The sequence below is a fragment of the Artemia sp. Qi Xiang Cuo genome, chromosome 6 (genome assembly GCF_049724085.1).
Source record: "Artemia sp. Qi Xiang Cuo chromosome 6, ASM4972408v1, whole genome shotgun sequence".
NCBI lineage: Eukaryota > Metazoa > Arthropoda > Branchiopoda > Anostraca > Artemiidae > Artemia > Artemia sp. Qi Xiang Cuo.
In genome coordinates, this window is record NC_142799.1 from 8531156 (window position 1) to 8555293 (window position 24138).

A 24138-nucleotide genomic window follows, 5' to 3' on the forward strand; every position below is an offset into this window, starting at 1 on the left:
TAGGCTTTAAAATGCTTAAAGATTTTTCTTTATCTTTTATATGGTTTTCCAAGCAACTAATTGCAAGTAACCAAAATTCCTTTATTACCAACTTTGCCGATTTTATTTAACGTGTTTTATTTTATGGTAATTTCAAAGTGGCCATTCTGATCAGGCTATTGACAAAACGGTAATTCAACCTAAACATTCAAATTTCAGCTTGACAACACTCATTTTAAAACTCACTTCCTAAATTCTTACATTACTACTTATTAACGTCTCTATCTGATACTAATCAAATTCTAATTTTATTGCTTTTTAAAATTTGTTGTTACCGTCATGGATCCGGCTAGTGTTAGAATTGGAGATTTGTTCCTCGCCAAATTTGCGGGTTATCCCCTTTGGCCGATTCGAATCCTAGAAATTATGAAGACAAATACCAGAGACAGCAAATTTGCTGTTTTTTGCTATCGCAAAAACATGACCGTCAGGTTTTATCAGTCACGAGTTTACTTAGTTTTGATGGCAATGAGAAGGAAGCATCAACAAAGAAAACTAAGGGTGTTAATCATGCGTTTGCAGAGCTAAAAAATCATCCTGATGTTTACCGACGGTTCCTAAAAATAGGGCAACATTTGGTAACGGATAACATACTCTCAGACCCCACTGCTGATCTACGTACACCAGTAGTGGCTACATAGAATGAACTTGCGGCTACAAAACAAAATCTAACTAAAGAAATCTAGATAAAATTAACGAAAAGCTGAAAAAATCAACTTTGCAGACTACAGCTAATTTTAATGCTAAGTTTCCAGTTGAAATAATTGTTTCTGAAATCTATGATGCAATACGTGTTGAGTTTTATCTTAAATTTGAACGTTGGTTCTGCCAATTTGAAGCTTTGTTATCCTGATGTTGTGGCCTTTCCTCGTTCTGACCTTCTTCCATTGGTGAGTGTTATAAAGTATCAGTTGAACAGACCAAAGGAAAAGAAAATAAAGAAAAGGTTAATCAAAAAAGGAAATCTTCAAAAGTTTGTGGAGGGGGTTAGTGTTATCGATTGGACCCCTGTGTTTTTTGAAGAAGAATCCCCTACGAGAGCACTTGATAATTTAATGTCTGTTATTATACCCATTTATGATAGTGCGTGTCATACTAACAGAAACAGGAACCCCATAAGCCATTGATAACGAGTGAAATACTGGAAGATAGAAAGCTAAGGATTGAGCTTTATCAAAGATATCTAGATGAGAAAAGTGATGTTTCGTATAAATTGTTCAAAAAAAAAAAAAATACGTCGCAAAGCTATGGCTGAATATTACGATAAAAAGTTTTAAAATAGTAAAGGAAATAGAAAAGAAACATGGAAACTGGTAAAAGAAGTGACCAATGGGAATGCTGAAATTGGAAGGAATGAAGTACAATTTGAAGGGTTCACCCCTGATGATAAGTCTGGAATTACAAATGAGTTCGGTAAGTTTTCCTCCAATATTGGTATTAAAGTGCTAAATAGTGTTAAAAAACAGATGTCAACAGGTTCAAGAATACATTAAATTTGATAATAGAGGTGGGAGTTTCGAACTAGCCTTTGATCCGTGTACAAGTGATGAACTGCTTAAAATAATAAAATCTCTGAAATCAAATTCTGCGGGAGCGGACGGCTTATCTCTTCGAGCGTTTAAGGCAATAATACTTTTTATTATAAACCTGTCACTTGAAAAGGGCATTTTTTCCTGATCAACTAAAAGTTGCGAAACTGATACCACTTCATAAAGGTGGCCCTAAAAAGGAAATTGAGAATTGGAGAGCGATTTTTATCCTTTCATTGTTTTCGAAATTATTAGAAAAAGTTGTTCATAAGTGTCTATATAGTTTCTACAGGCTAGTGGTTTGCTGAGTTAGACCCAATTCGGATCTTGCAAAGGGCACTCGATGACGAATGCTTTGCAAGAAGTTATGGAATCAATTAACAGTGGTATGGACAGAGGTGAAACATCTTTGTCTATATCTATAGATATTTGCAAAGTAATCGATACAGTTGATTTTCAAACTCTGCTAAGTCGGATGGAGTCGTTAGGTGTCCGCGGAAAGTGCTTAAAGTGGTTTTAAAGTTATCTAACAGGGGGATCCCTCAAAGTAGTGTTGAATGATGTGCGCTCAGCAGCATTTCCAGTGAGGTGTGGGGTAACGCAAGGACCAGTGTTATGTCTGCTACTTTACCTCGTCTATGTTGATCTCATTCGTTTTTATTTGAAAGATGTGCGTCTTACCTCGTTTGCTGACGATATGCTACCGTTTTAACTGTGTTTGCCTCATCTGTAAAGGACCTGATGAAAAATGGGAATCTCTTATCGGAAAGGCTGGAGATTTTTACTTCATTAAGTCTATTGTGTGAAAATGTTCGCAAGACATTTTTAATGACGTTCTGTAGAGTTGGTACATCACTGGATGTGTCTGCCCGGGTAACCTTATGTGGTAATCTAGTTCAGCAAGTTGATCATCTCTGCTACCTTGGTTTTTATCTTGATTGCCATCTGGCATGGAAGTGTCACAGTGACGCAATTTCATCAAAAATTGCCCGTGGGGTAAGAATATTTCGACGTCTGCAGCACTTTCTCCCACAAATAATTCTTTTAACTATATGTTATTCGTTAGTTTATCCATTTATCTCCTAAGGTTGCCTCCTATGGAGCAGTAACTTCTTATGCAACTATAGAAGAGTGCAAGTTCTACAAAATAAAGCTGTTAGAACAATCGGTAGGTATGTTCAGCATGTACATGAAACATGTGCTTGTTTTAGGTCCCTGAAGCTCCTTATTGTAGGTCAGATAAGAGATTACCAAGCTGCAGTATTTGTTTTTCAGTGTAAGAATGGTTTAACCCCCGATGTGTTTAAGAATTTTTACAAAATTAATAGTGACCTACATAATTATGGAACTAGGCAAAGTGATAATATAGTTGTTGGTTTGTGTCGTGGTACCAGGTCTTCACTTTCAAAGAAATACCTGGATCTATCAGCATGGAATGAGCTACCATTGAGCATTAGAGCGGTGGACATGTACCTCAATTTGAAAAGAATTTAAAGGATTTTTTTTGGGGGGGGGGATGTGTTAAATTTTATTATGGCTGGTAGGTTGGGTAGGGTAGGAAGAGGAGCTGGAGAGGTAAGGGTGGGGGATTGAGGGGGAGTTGAGTATAATGAGTGATAGAGACCAGATTTGTTATTATTATTTTTCTTTTATATTTTATTCATCTATTATTATTTTTAATATTTATTTTTCTATATATTTTTTGTTATTATTTTTGTATATATAGGTTATAGTTTATCTATTTTTGGTTTATTTATAATAGTTTTAATTAAATAGTTGAGGTTTATGTAAATGGTTGAGTTAATAGGTAAGTAGTTACGTGGACTTTCGCGTGATCGCAAACCTTCTTAGGTTTTCTCCAGCATGAAAGTGTTGTTTAATTTATTTATTTGTTTATGAATGTGGATTAATAAACTTATGAACTTATAACAGTAACTTGCTTCGAAAAGTCCTTTTCCTTCCGAAATTAACTGTCGCCACCCGAGCAAAGTGTCAACTGCAAGAAAGAATTCCATGAACTTTCTTCTAGGGTCCGTAATGGGTCCGCAAGTATTGCTCTATAAACATTATAGGAGGGAATTAAACTGTCATACTATCCAGAAAGAACCTAATATGAATGTCTTTAATTGGCCTACCACTGTTAATGCTTAAGACACGTTTCGTGAACCATGAATGTTTGGTGTTTGTTTTAAATGTGCTCAATTGTTAACATGCTTAATTTGTTGTGAAAAATGTTCAAAAACGAAACAAAAGTAAAACTGGAAAAAAGAATAAGCCAAAACCATATCTGTACCTTTAGTTTACTTTGAAATCACCATTTTGTGTTGTATTTACGTATAAAACTGGAAACAAATATTGAGTATATCCCCCATCTTAAACGTATTTTTCCATCTTCAGTTTTAAGAATAATTTATCACTTTCTTGGTTGTATCTTATTTAAATTACTGTACCATTACATATCTAAATGCATTTGGACGCATTAAAAAGCACTATAAATGCTCCAAATAAAGCAGTGAGAATAATCGAGGATTTTTACAGCGACATCCTAACTAAAAATTATCAGAGACCAAAACAATATTTTTCCCTCTTGAGTATTTTAGCCGTCCTAGCTGAGTGGTTAGCACGCAGGACTTGAAATCCTAAGGACAGGGGTTCGCGTCCTGGTTATTTGGTTTGAGATGGGGTCAGTGGTGTGACTCTATAAGCACAGCTAGAGTCCACCAAGCTCTAAATGGGTAACCGAAGAAAATTAGGGGGAAAAACGGGAAGCGTCGGATGATTACACCCAAACACGTATTGCACATCCGACCGAAGGGAGCAAATCAGAGGATCGGTACATGCGCAACGCAGATTACTGATCAGCATCCAAAAAGTTTTTTTTAAATGAATACTTCAGCCACGAAACTTATAAGAATGTAAACACTGTGAATACAGCAAAAAAAAGTAATTTATTTTTCTCTGTTCTTCGTTAAGAATGTGAGAACCAGTTACTAAAATCAGTTAAAGCGTCGAACTTAAACATATTGAATCACAAATGCCTGATGATCTTACTCTTATGTTCGTTAAACCCAACAACTACAAGCCCAGTTTTCCGTTGGAGGTGTATTATTTTGTTGCAATACTAAATCGTATCTATTAGTTAATTCAGTAAACTGATTCATTCATTCATGTACTAGCAGAGGGTGGGGTCCTTAGCTCCTTTACGCGTAGCACAGTCAGCACAGCAGAATCTGTTACTCTCATACTACCAGGAAAGAAGGTAAGACACGTGTATTGTAAATTATATTCCGCTGTTAGTGTCTATGCCATTTTTTGTAAAACCTAGCCTGCGAAGCTTTTGAGTTTTAAATATACTATCCTATTACTTACATCCTGTTTAAAGTAAAAATCTCAAAAATGAATAAATGTAAGGTTGAGCTGAAAACAAAGAATAAGTCAACAATGTATCTGCGTCTTTAATTTGCTATGAAACCAGGCCCGTAAGCAGGATAAGATCCTTTACGTCCTCAAGTATAGCATTGTCAATGTTATAGACATGTTTATTCCTGCTGTAACAACCAAAGAGAAGCTAAAGAGAAAACGGTTTATTCCTGCTGTAACAACCAAAGAAAAGCTAAATAGAAAACGGTTTATTACTGCTGTAACAACCAAAGAGAAGCTAAAAAGAAAACGGTTTAATACTGGATAAATATCAAGTATAGCATTGTCAATGTTATAGACAAGTTTATTCCTGTTGTAAAAACCAAACCGAAGCTAAATAGAAAACGATTTGATACCAAACAAATATAAAGTATAGCATTGTCAATGTTATAGACAAGTTTATTCCTGTTGAAACAACCAAAGAGAAGCTAAATGGAATGCGGTTTGATACCGAATAAATAGCAAGTATATGAGCTCTGCATCCCGCCAACAGAAAAATTTACAAAAGTCTATAATCAATTGGTATTATAATAAAGAACCTTAACGCAGCCAAAACTAAAAAAGAGAGAAGAAGAAAAAAAGCTTACGGGAGTGAATTCAATCGGAAAGTAACAAGCTAAAACTTCAAATAGATCTTCTGCCAGCGGACCAAGTGGAAAGTAAGTCGTGATAACAGGAATCAAATTAAAAATGATAATTAAATTGCGAGGATCTTTTTCCCCCTCAACTGATTGTATGAAGCCAGTTAAAAAGTCAAAACCAAGAATTTTCAGCTCTGAAAAAAAACAAACAATTATTTCGGAGGAGTTGATTAAACAACAAAACACAAACATAAATACGAAATTAGTAGCACAAATAAAAAAGATAAACGAAGAAAATATAAAACGAAAACAAAATAACAAGCATAGACACCATAAAGTCTACATAGGACATACAAATTATTTAAGTTTACATTATATACAGACCAGAGCCATGGATATTAAATCATGCACCTACATTAAATCGAGAATCTAATTTTTTACCTTCATAGGCTTTTTAAGAAGTCAGAATGAAGCAAAAGAAACAGATACAATGATGTTAAAAACAAATACTATTACTACTAGCAATTCACAGCAGTACTAGGCCGTCTAAGGTCAACATAACTGCACAGCTGCACCGTCCCAATCTATTTAAGAATCACTCTTTAACCTCTCCCACAAAATTCCAATCTCCTTTAAATTATTTTAAAACCTCTTTCCAACCCATTCAGGGATGACTACCGTTTTCTTTGGCCCCAGACGGATAACCAAAACTTCAGTCTTTGGCAATCAGTCATCCTTCGTCCATAATACGTGATACAGCCATCTTAACCTTTCTATCATGATGGCCCTAAAAAGTTGAGAAGAAGCTCTAGAAGTGAGATTATAAACCTGGAAAATGAAGCAAAACCATTTAATAAATCTAGGCCTGGACTTTGGTCCGTACACAACAGCCATGGGGGGAGGGGTCCAATGCCCATAAGCCCCTTTCAGGCTTGCGTTTTGGGTAAATTAGTTATACAGATGAGTACACAATTAAAAACGAATGATTTTACAATAAGGCCTTGAATGGAACATTTTAAATACGAGCTATTGTCAAAGAAGGAAAATAAAAACGGTAAAACAAATAAGTCCCTAGTAAAAAAATTATAGATAAAATAAAGGGGAGCTTCTAAAATTTGTGAGATCATCCGCGTCTGAATATAGGGCGTAAAAACACACAGTAAAACACACTAACTTGCATTTACAACACTCAATCTCCTCTCACAGAGTAAGTTGGTAAAATTGACAAAACGAGGTGAAAAAGTATAAGTAAAGTAGAAAAAAAAAATATTTGTCAATAAATGAGATTCGAGGCTTGTTGTGAATAAAGATACTTGAACTATAATAACTAGGCCCTTAAAGAAGGAGAGGAGATTCAAAATATTGACCAAAAAGACATATTTCAACCATTATGCTGAATTTCTACTTTGAGTACTTCTGACATTTTGGCGATTAGACTATATATCATGTTTGGTTAGCTATATTTTAACCCTTTTTTGACCCTGTATCACCTAACTGTTATTATTTCTGTGAACTATTTCACTCACCATAATTCAGTCGCAGTTACACCTCGGTTTCACCCCCAACCAAATCAAATGCACAAAACAATGCTAGTTTTGCTTTCAAGAACAACAATAAGGAAGCAGAAAAAAAAACCTTAAACCGGTATGCATAGCTAAGCAATAAAAGTCAAAAATAGGTCCTTACTGTTGCCCAGTCTATGGATACGGAGAGGATGACTTAATTCATTTTTTGGGGTTTTGTAGGGAAATAAATGATCTGAGGGAGGGAATTTTTCAGAAGTGGTATAGGCCTACTACGAAGGAATAGGTGAACGTTTTTTAAGTGACAGAAGTTTTAGGGGATTAAGAAGTTGAAAATTTTCTTTGGTACAGGTACTCGTATAACACATAGGGACCATTTTCTGTAACTTATTTACAAATAAATTTGGATTTAAGGTTGTGTCTTAGTTTATATTTTTTATGTTGGTGTATTTTGGTATTAACCATGGCCCATAAAGGTGTTCAGTGTAAGTAAATATCATGTCCGTATATTATAGTTAATTAATAGACAAAATAACTTTGGTATCCTTTCCACTTACCTTCAACATCTCTCCTTAACAAATTTCTCAGTATAGTGAAAAACTTTTGTCTATCTGTCTGCTGTTGGGACTGGCAAGATATCTCTGTAAACAATGTACGAACAAGATTTGTGGAGCCAGGCGATGGCAATTCCAATGTGCTCTGAAACATTGATATCTTAGTAAAAAGAGAATGGGAAACGTGCACAGAATTTGATGTTAAGCGACTTAACATGGGAAGACAGAGACTAACGCCATTTACAGTGTATGGTCTGGGGACTTGGACATTTGAAAAGTGGATAGAAGAAAGATGGACATTCAATATTACAAATCTAGGATGAAATGTCTCTGCAAGTGACAATTCATTAGCATTACTTTCAATAATTATTTAAAGTCAAAATCCAGTCTACACAAAATGGGCCAGCTTGGGAAAATACAGGCAGGTTAAGCAGCCTCACTTTAAGCTGGTAGTCTTACTGGGAAAGAATTCTCCTTTTTTCCCACCCTGGAACTTTGAAGAAACTAAAAAGACAAGTATGCAGCACTTTTGGAAAAAAAAGAAAACACCAAATACTAGATGACGCTGGTAATTTTTGCTTTTGACAATGTTGTTTCTCCAATCTTAAAATGTTCCCATATTCTTTGGTTTCGTTTATTTCTGAATCAGTTAATGAAAATATGTGTGCAAATGCATAAGAAGTTGTTGAAAAAAATAGACAAGCAACAAATATTCAATCAAATTTACAAGAAAAAAAAATACATCATTAAAATGAATGATAATAAGGTTTTAAATGACATGGTATGAAACCCCCAAATTCATACATTTCTTCTTATGTTAACTGTGAATACAGGTTTAGCTTACCTATTGAAATAAAAAAAAGAAACAAGTGTTCTTTCAAGCATAATTAAGAACAACGTTAAGCCTAAAATGAACATAATTCATCCTCCGATGAGGGGGCCTGGCCGTCCTGGCCGGACGGCCAGGCTGATGTCCCCTCATCCTCAGAGTCTTTACGTTAAAGTTTAATTCGTAATTAACTAAAAGCATTTTAGAGTGCAAAAAACTATCCAGTTGTTAATTGCAGTTATTTCATTTACCAATTGCATTTCAAAACGCTTACATTGAAATTTTAAATGCAAATAGATAAACCAAAAACAAAGAAATAAATATGAAGATGACAAATGGGTCAATGGCCAATAAATGACAACAAAGAGAAAAAAAATCAAACCATTATTTCGCCCGTATACAACAATGCGTCTTCAGCGTAGAGAAAAAAAAACTAGAAACTAAAACTAAAAAATGCACATAAAACTAAAATAAACTGACATAAAATATATAATATTCAATTGCTTACATTTACAATTGGCAGCTACTTTCATGAAACCACAAAAGTAACTAAAAGTTGAGTTACTTTTGTGGTTCCGTGAAGGTAGCTGCCAATTGTATATGTAAGCAAGTGTATATTATATATTTTATGTTAGTCTATTTTAGTTTTATGTATAATTTTTAGTTTTAGTTTATAGTTTTTTTTTCTTTATCTGCGCTGAAGACGCCTTGTTGTATACGGGCAAAATAATGGTTTGATTTGTTGTTTCTCTTCGTTTTCATTTACTGGCCATAGACCCGTTTGTCATCTTCACATTCACTTTTTTGACCTTGTCATAGCTGGCAAGTTCGGATTTAGATCGTTTGTGAAACAGTTCGTGGTAACGAACTGTAAGTAAGGAGCGACCCGGCTAAATAGTAACCGAAACTTTAAGAAACGGAATTTTGATACCAATATGTGAATTCCGTCGGGCCCTTAAAACCCTTTGTCTCCGTAGGTATGAATTTGTTTAAAGGGTGGTATAGCTGAGTCACTCTCAGGTTAGCCCGGAACCCGTTTTTCCCGTTTTTCCTATATATTTTTATTTTTTTATTTTTTTTTGTTTTGTTTATTTATTATTTATGGGATGGCGGCGGGAAGTTTTGGAGTTTTGGAGTATGTGAAGTATTGATTTTTGGTTATTGCGACCAGGAGCCGAGTGAGTGTAAGATTTTCATTTTTTCTTCTTTTTTTCTCTTTCTTTCTTTCTTCTTTTTCTCTTTTTTTTAGTATGTTATTATAAGTGTTAATTTTAAGAGGGTTAATACTTCCTAACAAGCGTTAGCTTATGGAAGGTCATTTGTTTTTTTTTGTGTTGTGTTGTTTTTTGGAATAAACCCTTATCTTATCTTATCTTAATAGAAGTATCAACCGAATCGGATTTTTACGCTGATTTTAAATATAAAATTTTTATTAAGTTAGTTACGCCCATCAAAGGTTACGAGCCTGAGAGGAATTTGCCTGATTTAAAAAAAAAGCAGAGACCCCCTAAAATTCATATAATGTTAATGAAAATCACACCACCAGATTCTAGACAACCCTACAACAGTACAACAACACTACTGAGGTAAATATGACGTATGTATGCTTTTCGATGTGTTCATAAATACGACGTCACTTACATAAATATTTTTTTCAAAAATTAACGATTTAACAAATTTTCTCAAACTTTTGACCTATATAGATCCAAAATATCCCAGGATACTAATTTTCCGAAAAAATATGGAGCCATTTTCGAGTAAAAATAAATAAATGAATAAATGCACAATTATTCCTCGTTATAAAGATAGAATATAATTACTGTTTATTTGATAAAACCTAGAAAAGATAACAGTGATCCCTGGGGTGGAGTTTACAGAGTCCCATATCCCTGTGGGAATTCTTTGCAGAATCCGTCAACAACTGGGAGAAAAACTACACGACCACAAGTAACAAGAGAAGCAGCAAGTTTTTTTTTAACATTAACAAACTTTCTCTTCGAAGTAACAACTTTTTCCTTAATATCGAAAAAATATAAAAAAAAATTGTTACTTCTTAGAGAAATTTGTTATCTTTGACGGAAAACTTGCTGCTATTAGAAAAAAAAAATGGTTACTATTAAGAAAAACCCTGTTACTTCTAAGAAATATTTGTTAGTATTAAGTAAATTTTTGTGAGTATTAAGGAAAAAGTTGTTACCTCGAAGAGAAAATTTGTTAGTGTTAAGAAAAACTTGCTACTTCTAACGGAAAACTTGTTATCATAGACAAAAAAATGTTAAAATTGAGAAATTTGTTATATTTGACGGAAAACTTGCTGCTATTAGAAAAAAAATGTTACAATTAAGAGTAACCTGCTACTCCCAAGATAAATTTAGTAATATTAAAACAAAGTTTGTCACCACTAAGAGAAATATTAGTTACTTTGAAGAGAAAATTTGTTAGTGTTAAGAAAAACTTCCTACTTCTAACAGAAAACAGCTCGTTTAAAGAATATGATTTTTAGTCTTCCTTTACCTCTGCAAACCATGATTATGCTTTATTGTCAAGAAATATTAAACCAAAGAAAGGCTGGTGTTCCAGGAAAAAAAAATCATAATCCCTGACGTTCTTACAATTCCAGAACAGACAAAGGCGACTCATGTATAGAATATAAGTTTTAGTCTTCTTTTTACCTCCGATTATGCCTTATCGCCATGAAACATTAAAGCCAAGAAAGGCAGTGCGTTCCAAGAAAAATCATAAGGTGCTTATCAACACGACAGAGTCAATAAATAAAAGTTCAAATAGGGATAAAATCATTATAATAGACAGTGTTTCACAAACAGTGACAGGAATTCACAAAAATACCAGATATTTCAAACCTAGAACGGACCAAACCATAGAAATCAAGACCATGCCAATGAAATCATGATCAAAATGTAGAAATCATGGTCAACCTATAAAAAAATCATTACCAAAACAATGAAACCCTGACGAATTCATACAAATCAAGACCAATCTATAGAAATCAGGGGCAACCCTAGAAATCAAGACCATCGTAGAAATTAATGGCAAAATGTAGAAATCATGGTCAACATTTTAAAATCATTACCAAAACAAAGAAATCCTGACAAATTCATAAAAATCAAGAGCAAACTATAGAAAACAGGGCCAACCCTAGAAATCAAGACCATCGTAGAAATTAATCGCAAAATGTAGAAATCATGGTCAACCTTTAAAAATCATTACCAAAACAAACAAATCCAGACCATTTCAAAAAAGTCAAGAGCAAGCTGTAGAAATAAGAGTCTATCCTAGAAATCCAGACCAATCTGTATCATTCAATAGCAAACTTAAAAAAATAAGGCTAATCTCTAGGATATTCTGACTAATACATAGTAATCCTTACTAATTCATAAAGATTGTAGACAATACATAGAAATCTGGAAGAATTAATAGAAATCACAAGTGTTGTATGGAAATCCTCACAAATTTGTAAAACAAAATCAGGATCAAACGCAAAAGAATCTAGACAAAACCAGGGATATCAAGACAAAACTGTAAAACACGTAACCAGTCCGTAGAAATCTAGAAAAATCCCCTAGAAATCATAATCAATGCAAGAAATTCAGGAACAATTCATAAAGATCGTAACCAATGCTTAGAAATCGAGAGTGAACTGTAGATATCGGGACCTATCCTAGAAATCCAGACCAAACCATAAAAAACAGGAGTAAACTGTAGAAATCGATAGCAAACTTTAAAAATTAAGCCCAATCTCTAAATAATCCTGACTAATACATAGAAATCCTTACGAATTCATAAAAATCATATCCAATACATAGAAATCTGGTGGAATTAATAGAAATCATAAGTGTTGTATGAAAATCCTCACAAATTTGTAAAAAAACAAGACCTATCCAAAGAATCCAGACCAATCGAGAGACATCATGACAATACCATAGAAAACATAACTGGTCCGTAGAAATTCAGAAAAATCCCCTACAAATCATAATAAATGCAAGAATACTCAGAAGGAATTCATAGAAATCGTAAGCAATGCTTAGAAATTCATACGAATTCATAAAAATCAGGGGTATCCCTAGAAATCCAGACCAAACCATGGAATTCCAGATCAAACCAAAGATATCAAGACTTTTTGCTTACTTTTTGGCTAAAATTCTATTTAAATTTGCTTAAATTCGGTCTACTTCCTTTCGAACAAAAAACAACAAGTATCATGTTTCACGACGAAAAAAAACAACAACATGTAATAAGTTCTACAAAGAAAAAATATCATGAAAAATTAAGTTCCACGAAAAAACAATCATCAAAGAATAATAAAAATCATATGTAAAAACGGCAATTCTACTCAAAAGAAGGGTCAAAAGTTATTGCATGAAAATTCCAAGATGGCTAATCTAGTCGAAAATCTATACCCATTTTATGCCTCGAGTTTCAGAGGCAGTAATACCGTACGATTGCAAATTCGTTTCTAAAGGTGCAGGTAGTCCTATAAAATAAGGGTTAACATATACATTTATTTCAATCCAAAAAGTATGCCCCTCAGTAAAGCGGTGTTTACAAGCGATTTGTGGCACAAAACGATAACTTTAGCTATAAAAAAAAGCTCAAAAGGCTATTGCGTGAAAATTCTGAGATAGTTAATCTATTTAAAAATCTATATTCATTTTATGCCTCGATTTTCAGAGGTGACAATGCCGTATCAGGCACGTTCATTTCTAAAATGTGTCATTGGCTTGAAACTGTGAAAAAGTAATATCAAGAAAAAAAATCGATAAAATATGTAATTAAATCGTATGTCTTGTAGTCCTTTGAAATGCTTGAAACGTCTTGAAACAACTTGTCGGTGAAATAGCTTGCTAGGGGTCTCGTTGGAATTGCTCTCTGGGGTCCTCCGATGGTTAGGTTAGGGGCCTTCGTTGGAATTACTCACCTGGGCTCTGGTTGAATTGTTTGATTGGGTCCTGATTGAATTGCTTCCTAGGACCCTCCCCCTCCTATCTTTTTTTAATTTATGCATGTTTGTGTTTATATTTCATCCTTTTATTAGCCTTTTCAAGTTTTGTTTTTTCCATTCGCGTAGTCATGCCTAACAAAACGCTGTATTTCGTTAAAGGCTCTCGGAAATACGTCAATAGAACGTAAAAACTTTACCTCTGATAGCACTCCCCCCCCCTCCTCTGGAATTGCATGCTAGGACTTTCTCCAAATGTGGTGTTAAAAGAATTTTTTCCGTGGTGGGAATGGGGGACAAAAAATAATATAACATGCACTCAAAGAATTTAGCCCTAGATTTAGCTCTGATATGAGTCCGTCCTCTGAAAATGATTGCTAAGAGGTTGGGAGGGGGGCAGTCGTATATTGTCATGATGGCTTGAAAGATTCATAGTCTTGCCTCAAAAACACTGTATTTCCAGTATGGGCTCTCGGAAATACCTCCATTGTAAATATAAATTTCTGTGTTTTAATATTGTTTGGAAATTTGCTTGAATTAATAAAACTTTTATAACAATAAGCGTAATCCTTTAAATGTATTGTTTCGATCGACCAAAATGTTTACACAATTTAAGCATTCCTTCCGTCTTTATCGCTAAAAATACAATTGAGCAATTTTCTCTGAAAATAAGTGATCCCTCTGCACGCTTTACATCATCGAGGTTACATCTGACCAGGAAGGGGAAGACCAGCACAAGTTCGAAATTCTGCCATTTCTTTTATGGAACGAAAAGAGATGTTTCGTGTGACGTCAAGGGAATATGTTAAGTTTAAAAAGTTCTGAGTAGGGCGGATTACGGGGAATGGCTTGTTAGTGCTAATGGTTGGAGCGCTGTCCCATTGGAAGGAAATTGACCTTTCAAGTTCTAACGAGGTCAAAGAAAAAATATTAAAAAAATGCGTTGAAAGTTTCGGGCGAAAAATAAAATGTAAAAAAACTTATTATGTGGCAGTAATGTATGCATTGCCATTGTGTAAGATGAGCGCCGTCATTACGCAGCAACCACGTGTGCGCCGTGCTCGGTTACAATCCAGGATTCTCCTTGGACCCTGACGCAAGGTAACATAAAATTGGGTCATCTATAATACACTTGTCCGTTTAAAACGGGGGTAAGTCGAGTGACGTCATTGGAGTGCACGGGGGTGTGTCGTGGAAATCACGCCAGCTGTGTTTCCTTTAATAGAACACCTGGAAACAGGGACAAGTTGCGGGAATCTCGCCATCTGAAATAAGATTGCGTCAAGCATACGACACCTGGAAACAGGTTCCGCATTGCAAAGGTGCGACAGCTTGAGGGACTAGTAGCTCCATTTATAGACTCCCTCTCTGACATTTTAAAATCCCATGCTAATATCCCTATCTGACCGTTTAAAAGGTAAGGGTGTGTTGCTAGTTGTGTTCTCTATATTGAAACAAATGGGCTAGTAGCCCTTATGATTACTACTTGTGTATTATAGCGACCATACTCCAATTACTAATATATAAAAAATATTGGAACACCTGGAATCCCGGGAATCTTGCCAGGGCATGTTGTCGGAATCTTGCCAGGTCTGTCGTGACGTCAGAGGGCTGTTGTCGGAATCTTGCGAGGGCATGTTGTAGGAATCTTGCCAGGGATGTTGTGACATCAGAGGACTCTCATAGGAATCCGGCGGAGGGCTGTTGTCGAAATCCTATATTAATTTCCTAGGGATGTTGTCAGAAGCCTGCCAGCCGACCTGTAGAAACAGGTGCGAGGGACTAGAACTCCACTTATAGACTCCCTATGCTAATTCCCTATTATTGCTACTTGTTAAGTATCCCAACCACGCTCCGATTAATCATACTGAAACAATATTGCGTCACTTGAAACACCTGGGCAGGACCGCTAGAAACCAGGACCGGTTGAAACCGGGGCCGCTTGTATTCCGGGGGTACTGGCCACTTGAAATCCCATGTTAATCACCTATTGGGCCGCTTGAATATATTATGGCCCCACAATTAATGACTCCGAACAAGTAAAGCAAAAGGCATGGAACAACCGAAAGCGAGAGTCACACTGAATCGCAAACGAAAATGTTTCAGTTCGAAACCTGCGGTTAGAAGAAAAATCAAAATTACAATGAAATAAAGGAATTGTTATTTTAGAGTTATTCAACAAGAAGTAAGTGATATTAATGCTGAGACTGTCGATCGCCTCCAAGGATAATATAGATCCTATAAAAGCTATGCTTCTGAGAAGGATAAACAGGAAGGAATAATTGATTCAGGCCAGAATTTCTTAATCCAAGTTGGAATTACTGATTTGCAACCCTGTGACTTAAAACTACAAAATAACACAATAATTATGCTAGCCCATAATTTAGATATTTCAGAGGGTATGCAAATTTGAACGTGCATTGGTGCAACTGAGTTATATAACAAAGTAATCAAAGCAAAAGCAGGTGAAGACGTTTTTTGGCATCTATGAAGTCATCTGGAATTATACAAGATGATGAATGAATCCGAATAGCTAAAGCAAAAGGCATGGAAAAAATATCTAAGGTAATGATGAACGAAAATGAAGTACAGGGAGATCTGGGTTAGAAGACACGTATGTTAGAAGACACGCAACAATAAAGAGCAACTTATATAAATTTTTTTACCAGTGGTGACTGTATCGTTTTTGGTATATATGATGCAGGCAAAAATATGCCAGATGAAGAAACTCCAAACAGCTACAGCGAAGGCATGGAACAAACGACAGCGAGAGTTACATTGAATCACAAACGAAATATTACATACTGACATTTGTGGTTAGAAGAAAAACCAAGATTACAATGGAATAAAGGGGCGTGTTATTCTAGCACTGCTAAAAAAAAAGTAAGTAAAATTAACGCTGAAATTATTGAACACCTCCTAGGAGAATATAAATCCTATAAAAGATATGTCTCTGAGAAGGATGAAAAGGAAGGAGGAATAGAAATTACGTCAAGAGTTTCTTAATTCAAATGAAAATGTTGATTTGCAACCATATGAGTTAAAACTAATGAATAACACAACATCTATGCTAATGTGTAATTTATGTAATTCAGAGGGCATGTGCAATGGTATATGCCTTTTTTTTATTGAACTATATTACAGTCCCTTTTTTGAGCAACATGTTGCTCAAGTAATTTTCAGAGAGTGAAAATAGTTAGTTTCTTTGAAGGAAAATCACTTTTTCGCATGGGAAGCTGCGACGTGCCATTTTTTATTTTTCTGTTTTTTGTATTTTTTTAGTCACCGCTAGTGGAGTGCTGAAACATCGTAGAGAGATGGTTAAGGGCTCACTTGAAAAGAAATTGCTATATCTAGTTTTTTTCTGCAAGTATTAAAAACATGACATCAAAATAGAATGCAGTTTTTGACGAAAGCAGCATCTTTATATACAAGATGATGCAGCACACGTATCTTTGCAGAAGATAAAATTAAATACATATCTTTTCTTTGAGTTCCTTCTCTGGAGTATGATGTCATTTTAAGGTACTCTGCTGCCTGATTCCCAGGGGTTCTTTCTTTACCAGACAGTTGCAATCAAAGCAGTACTAGCAATAGTGGACTTGAATGTGTCAAGTTGATACCCTCAGCCAATCCTAAGATATGGCTGATAGATCCTTTTGATAACCTGGATACACATGGTGTCTTTTGATTTGGTTTAACATCCCCCTCTAACATTCCCCAAAGTTTCACTTCGATACCCCTAACATTTCCTTCATGATCAAACATTCCCAGCCCCTTTTCAAATGATAAATCCTGTATGTGGACAATGGGTAAAGGGCAGAACTTACAACCCTTTCCTCGGGGCTTTGTGGGGCATGACATCCCCAGATACATAGTTATTACACCTATTGACTATTTTTTTTTAACGAAGTGGCTATTTCATCATTTTAATCAGTGCTGGGGGGGGGGCATAAATAGGATAATCGGGGCCCTTTGCCCTCCACATACGGTTCAAAATAAACTGAGTTTCAACTTAATGCCCACAGCAATTCCTGAGATATTGCTGGTTTGCCCTTTTGACGACCAGCATGCACATAAAATTCCAAGTAAAAACGAGACTTAAGGGGATACAACTTGTAAACCAGCATTTTCCATACGATTTCTCCTTTCTCTTCTCCTGGTAAATTCCCCCCTCCTGTACCCATTGTATCCCTCTGCGTGTGGCTCCATCAGGGCTCTTGCAGCTTTCAGTTTGTTGGCAAGCTACTTTAATTTGTAAATGAATTATGTACCAAACTAGCCAAAAAAGCATGTCAGACAACAGGTATGAAAAAAATCGTTATGCAGACAATTAACAGTTCTTCTGACAACAATTCGTCTTTTTGCCTCTTTATCTCCCAAACTTAGTGATTCTTTATCTATTTACAGATTAAGAAGCTGATAAAAATACCACTCTATGGATACTATCTAATCCAGGCGTATGAGAGATTGACAGTATTTTAACTTTGCTGAGAATATTTCTAACGACAACTCACCATTGGTTAATGAATCTGCTTTCTGGTCCTCTATCATAGGGTAGTAAAAGTGAACTTTGACTGAATATTTTATTAAAGGGCAGAAACTAATGAAAATACCAATATAGGGGTTAAGTCAACAGAAGGGGGGATGAAAGGTTGTGGTCTTTCAGCTTTGTCAAGAAGAATTCTGACAAGATCTGCAACTAATCATTGGTTAAACGATACTATTTTCTAGCTCTTTACCTTCAAGACTCTTTGATTCTTTATCAAAGGTTGATTAAAATGAACTTTGACCTAGGATTTTTTAAAGGGCAGAAATCAAAATACCAATAGAAGGATTCCATCAAGGGTAGGTGGGATGAGAGTGTGATGGTCTTTCAACTTTGCCAAGAAGAATTCCGACATAACCAGCAGCTCATCATTGGTTAAGGACTCTCTTCTTTGGGTCTTAGTCTTCAAAGCTTCTACCAGTTCAGATATGGCCTCAGATCTTTCTTCTTTTGAGAAAGAGTTCAGTTTCAACCCAAGGTCTTCCACGCATTTTAACAGTGATGTTTGTCCATCAGCTACATCTAAAAAGGATATTTGTGAATAATTTAACCTCCGCCACTGATGTGTTTTGTTTCACTTTTTCTTCTTTTTTTGTCTTTCAAAGCAAATTAGATTAAGAGACCTACTAGAAAAACTATATTACTAATACAAGACAAATTTAAATCTTATATTTAAAATGTTACTAAATACTACAAAATGATACTGTTTACCACCATGAACATGAAATTGTCATAAGTTATGCTATTAAAATATAATGCTATTGAAAAATACTACTACAAATATCAAGATAATTAGGTAAAAACAAAGCTAACTAGTAAGAGTATTTGGTTAACTAAATTTTTTTATTTCCCCGAAATCGAGGAGTATATAAAATACTTAAATGAAATTGTAAAAGGAAAACGAAATACTTCAACAAACGAAACAAAACATTGATGTAAAATAGGCTTAATAACATAACTGAATAAATTGCATAAGAAAAACACAACAACATAAAGAGAGAAAAAAACATAAGAGAAAATTTTCAGATTTATGATAAAATTAACCCTCTTAATCCTAGCTAATTCCAACGGCTTTTAATTTTAAATCTAAAAAATAATTCAGTGTTACAAAAACAAATTGGAAAACCAAGTAAAAATTACAATATTTAAAATAGCAAACGCAAATTGAAGGCAAATCACAGATTTTAAATTCTGATAAAGAAGTACAGGATGGAGAACAAGCGGGAGGGCAACTGCATTAAATATCAGTATATGTATATTAAACTGAAAATGCACATTATATTTGTATTTTTTTCAGTAAAGTGCAAATTATCTTCTGGCCTTGGGAAGGCATTGCACATTCAAAAATGAATGTGCATTGCCAGTTTAATATACATATACTGATATTTAGTAATCAAAATGATAATATTATTTGATTTATTAAAGTTATAAAAGTAAAAACATTTATATTTTTTAAGTAATGTGCAAATTTTGTTCTGGCCTTGGGAAGGCATCGGGGTTTTGCGCCCAACATATGTTAATTTCTGCTCGTTTTGAGTTTGACTCGGTTATTTATTCTAATTTCTGTTCGTTTTGGGTTTCATTTATTTATAGATGCTGATTTGTGGTAGTTTCACGCTTGGTAGATTATTTGATTTTACTTTTGCTCATTTTTTGTTTAATGGAGTTCTTTACTTTTCTTTGGAAAGCATATTCTGTAGAAACAGTTTTTTTAATTAATTTTTGATCGTTTTATATTGATATTGTCTTCTCAGGGAAAAAGACAATAGTACTTTAAATCTTTTCGTTTTTTAAGACGTTTTTTAAGACAGACGTTTTTTTAAGGCAGTTTGGCCTGCTATTTGTATGCTGGAGAAAAATTTTCAGCAATTTTTAACAGCATACCCCCTTTTAAAAATCTGGACACAAATAGTACTGTTTAATTTAGTTTCATACCCCCTCTAGTTGACCTGAAATGGAAAACTTGATACCATTCACAAAAAAATCTGTTTACTTTCTTTGATAGCTTGGATACACTTACGCTATTTTGATATGGCTAAATTTTAAGAGCAGAAGTAGCCCCAAAAGTTTGAACATAATACCCTCAGTAGTTCTTGGGACACTGCTGAAATACCTTAATGAGAATTGGCATTATCACAGTTCATTTTGATTTTACCTTAAGGCAACATTTAGTTTTTAAACATAATGGGCAAATGGGAGGGTGAGCGTGGGAGGGTGGGAGTGAAAGGAGGATTAGTTGCCCTCCAATCACTTTCAACTATTAAAAAGGGCATCAGCCCTTTCTATTTTAAATCGAATGAGCCCTTTTCGAAGTTCCCACGACAACTCCTTCGATACGAAGTGACCTAGTCTAAGCAACAACAACAACAAAAGACAATACATTGTACCCAAATCGATCTTTAGTATAAAAATGTCAAGCCTTCAAATCACTTTCGAGTATCAAATAGGGCACTAGGCCTTTTAATTTCCAATCGAATGAGCCCTTTTGGAAACGACAACGCTTTCTTTAAAAACTTTATATGCCCCCAGGGAATAAACTAAAACCCTTACCTTAAGGTCTGTTAGGGTGGTTGTCATCCTCTAAGAGCCAATTTACAGAACTTTCAACTACGTTAAACAAAATGGCTATCTCAAAATTTTGATTGAATGTGTTTGGGGAAATGGAGGGCGTGAGAGGCGCGGTAGTCGCTCTCCAATCACTTTCAACTATTAAAAATGGCACTAGCCCTTATAATTTCCAATTGAATGAGCCTTTTGAAGTTTCTACGACAACGCTTTCAATAGAAACTTTATATATGCTCCAGGGCATAACTTACAACCCTTGCACTGAGGGCTCTGAGGGGGTTATCATCCTAAAGGACAAAATTTCCAGAACTTTCAACTACGTTGAACAAAATGGATATCTCAAAATTTTAATTCGATGTGTTTGGGAAAATGGTGGGCATGATAGGGGCGTTAGTCAATATCCAATCACTTTTAACTATTAAAAAAGGCACTAGCAATTTCAATTTCCAATTGAATGAGCCCTTTTGAAGTTTCTACGACAACTCTTTCAATAAAAACTTTATATACCCTCAGGGAATAACTTACAATCCTTGCCCTGAGGGCTATGGGGGGAGGAGTTGTCATCCTGAAAGACCTAATTTCCAAAACTTTCAACTACGTTGAATAAAATAGCTATCTAAAAATTTTGATTGGACGTGTTTGGGGGAATGATGGGCGTGGGGAGGGGGGCTAGTTGCCCTTCAATCACTTTAGACTATGAAGAAGGCCACTAACTCTTTCAATTTCCAATCGAATTAGACCCTTTTGAAGTATCTACGACAACACTTTCTAAAAAAAACCTTATATTTTCCCGGGGAATAACTTAAAACCCCTGCCCTGAGGGTTGTGGGGGAGTATCCTCCTCAAAAACATATTTTCTATGTGGAAATCAACTACGCTCAACAAAATGGCTATCTCAAAATTTTGTTTGGATGTGTTTGGGGGAATGAGGGGCGTGGGAGGGGGGGCTCGTTTCCCTCCAATCACTTTCGACTATTGAAAAGGGTGCTAGCCCTTTGAATTTCCAATCGAATGAGCCTTTTCTGAAGTTTCTACGACAACTTCTTCTATAAAAACCTTATGTGCCCCAAGGGCATAGCTTACCACCTGTGTCCTCAGGGCTTTGAGGGAGTATCCTCCTCAAAAAATATATTTTCTATCCAGAAATCAACTATACAGAACAAAATGCCTGACTCAAAATTTTGACTGGGCATGTTTGGGGGATGATGGGCGTCGGGGGGGGGGGGGCTAGTTGCCCTCCCAACACTTTCGACTATTAAAAAGGGCACTAGATCTCTCAATTTCCAATCGAATGAACCCTTTTTGAAGTTTCTACGACGACCCCTTCCATATGAAGTACCCTGCTCTAAAGGAAAAAATAATAAATAGTAGCCTACATTGTGCCAACATCGTTCTCATATATCCTCAGGGCATAACTGAAAACCCTTGCCCTGAAGATTGTGGGGGAGTGTCCTCCTCAAAAACATATTGTCTATCTGGAAATCAACAACGCTGACCAAAATGGCTATCTCAAAATTTGATCGGATGTGTTTGGGGGAATGATGGGCGTGGGTGGAGTGGGGCTAGTTACCCTCCAATCACTTTCGACTATTAAAATGGGCACTAGCCACTCCAATTTCCAATCGAATGAGCCCTTTTCGAAGTTTCTACGACAACTCCTTCGATACGAAGTGCCCGGGTATGGAGAAAAAAACACACATTGTGCCCACACAGTTCTTTACTCAGGCAGCGCTAGCGTGCTGCCTATGATAGGCTGGATACAATTACGCTATTTTGACTTGGTTAAATTTTAAAAGCAGAAGTGGCCCCGAAAGTTTGAACATAATACCCTAAGTCGTTCTTAGGATACTGCTGAGATGCCTTATTGGGAATTAGCATTAACATAGTGCATTTTGATTTAATCTTAAGGCAACATTTAGTTTTTAAACATAAAGGCAAATGGGAGGGTGGGGGTGGGAGGGGATCTAGTTTCCCCCCAATCACTTTTGACTATTAAAAAGGGCATCAGCCCTTCTATTTTCAACCAAATGAGCCCTTTTCGAAGTTCCTACGACAACTCCTTCGATACGAAGTGCCCTGGTCTAAACAACAACAACAACAAAAAATCATACATTATACCCACATCGATCTTTACTATACAAATTTCAAGCCTTCCAATCACTTTCAACTATTAAAAAGGGCACTAGGCCTTTCGATTTCCAATCGAATGAGCCCTTTTTGAGTTTATACCATAACGCTGCCTATGAATACCTTAAATACCTCTAGGGCATAAATTTCAACCCTTACCCTAAGGGTTGTGATGGTGGTTGACATCCTCTAATACATAATTTTCAGAACTTTCAACTACGTTAAACAAAATGGTTATCTGAAAATTTTGATTGGATGGGTTTGGGAAAATGGTTAGTCGCTCACCAATCACTTTCAACTATAAAAAAAGGCACTAGCGCTTTCAATTTCCAATCAAATGAGCCCTTTTGAAGTTTCTACGAAAATTCTTTCAATAAAACCTTATATGCCCCCGGGGCATAAATTACGACCCTTGCTCTAAAGGTTGGGGGGGGGGTTATCAACCTCAAAGATCTGATTTCCAAAACTTTTTGCTTCTTTGAACACAATGACTATCTGAAAATTTTCCTTGGATGTGTTTAGTGGAATGGTGCGCGTGTTTAGTTACCCTCCAACCACTTTTGACTATTAAAAGGGGCACTAGCCCTCTCGATTCCCAATTGAGTGATCCCCTTTTGAGGTTTTTACGACAACTCCAACTATAAAAACCTTATATGCCCCCAGGGCATAATTTATAACCTTTGCCCCGAGAGCTCAAGGGGGTTTTTTATCCTCAAATAAACAATTTTAAGAGTTTTCAACAACATTGAACAACATGGCTATCTTTAAATTTGATTCAATGTGTTTGGGGAAATGGTGGGCGTGGGAGGGGGGTCAATTACTCTCAACTCACTTTCGAGTATTAAAAAGGGCAATTTCAATTTCCAAACAAATGAGCCCTTCTTGAAATTTCTACAACCATTTAGGTATATAATATAAATAATTATATATAATATAATTCGGTATATAATATAATTATTTTATATTATATGTATATAATATTATATTTTATATTATATTTTATATTATAAGTATTTAGGTATATAATATAATTCCATTTAGGTATATTATTTATATATAAAGACATAATTTCCAGACCTTTTGACTAAGTTGAAGAAAATTGCTATTTCAAATCTTTGATTGGATGCGTTTGGGGAAATGGTGGGTTTAAGAGGGCGGTTTGTTTCCCTTCAATCACTTTCGACTATTAAAAGGGCACTAGCCCCTTCAATTTCCAATTGAATGAGCCCTTTTTGATGTTTTTACAACATTGCTTCCTAAAAAAACCTTACATGCCCCTAGGGCATAACTTCGAATCCTTGCCCTGAGGGTTGTGCGGGAGGGTTTGTCATCCTTGAAGACCCAATTTCCAAAACTTTAAACTACGTTGAATTAAATAGATATCTAAAAATTTTGATTGGATGTGTTTGGGTAAATGGTGAACGTGAGAGGGGGTTATTTTCCCTAAAATCACTTTCGACTATTA

General features: G+C 35.4%; 1 protein-coding gene across 1 annotated transcript in view; it reads right to left on the minus strand.

Moving 5' to 3' along the window:
• Positions 1 to 24138, minus strand: part of Mms19 (MMS19 nucleotide excision repair protein) — a 137049-nt gene that overhangs the window by 73223 nt on the left and 39688 nt on the right. Inside the window, exons 2-4 of the mRNA XM_089090032.1 lie at positions 18259 to 18503; positions 7650 to 7791; positions 5576 to 5763 (exon numbers count right to left, since the gene is read on the minus strand). Coding sequence (XP_088946158.1) covers positions 5576 to 5763; positions 7650 to 7791; positions 18259 to 18503 — 575 coding nt within the window. The remainder of the gene's footprint in view (positions 1 to 5575; positions 5764 to 7649; positions 7792 to 18258; positions 18504 to 24138) is intronic.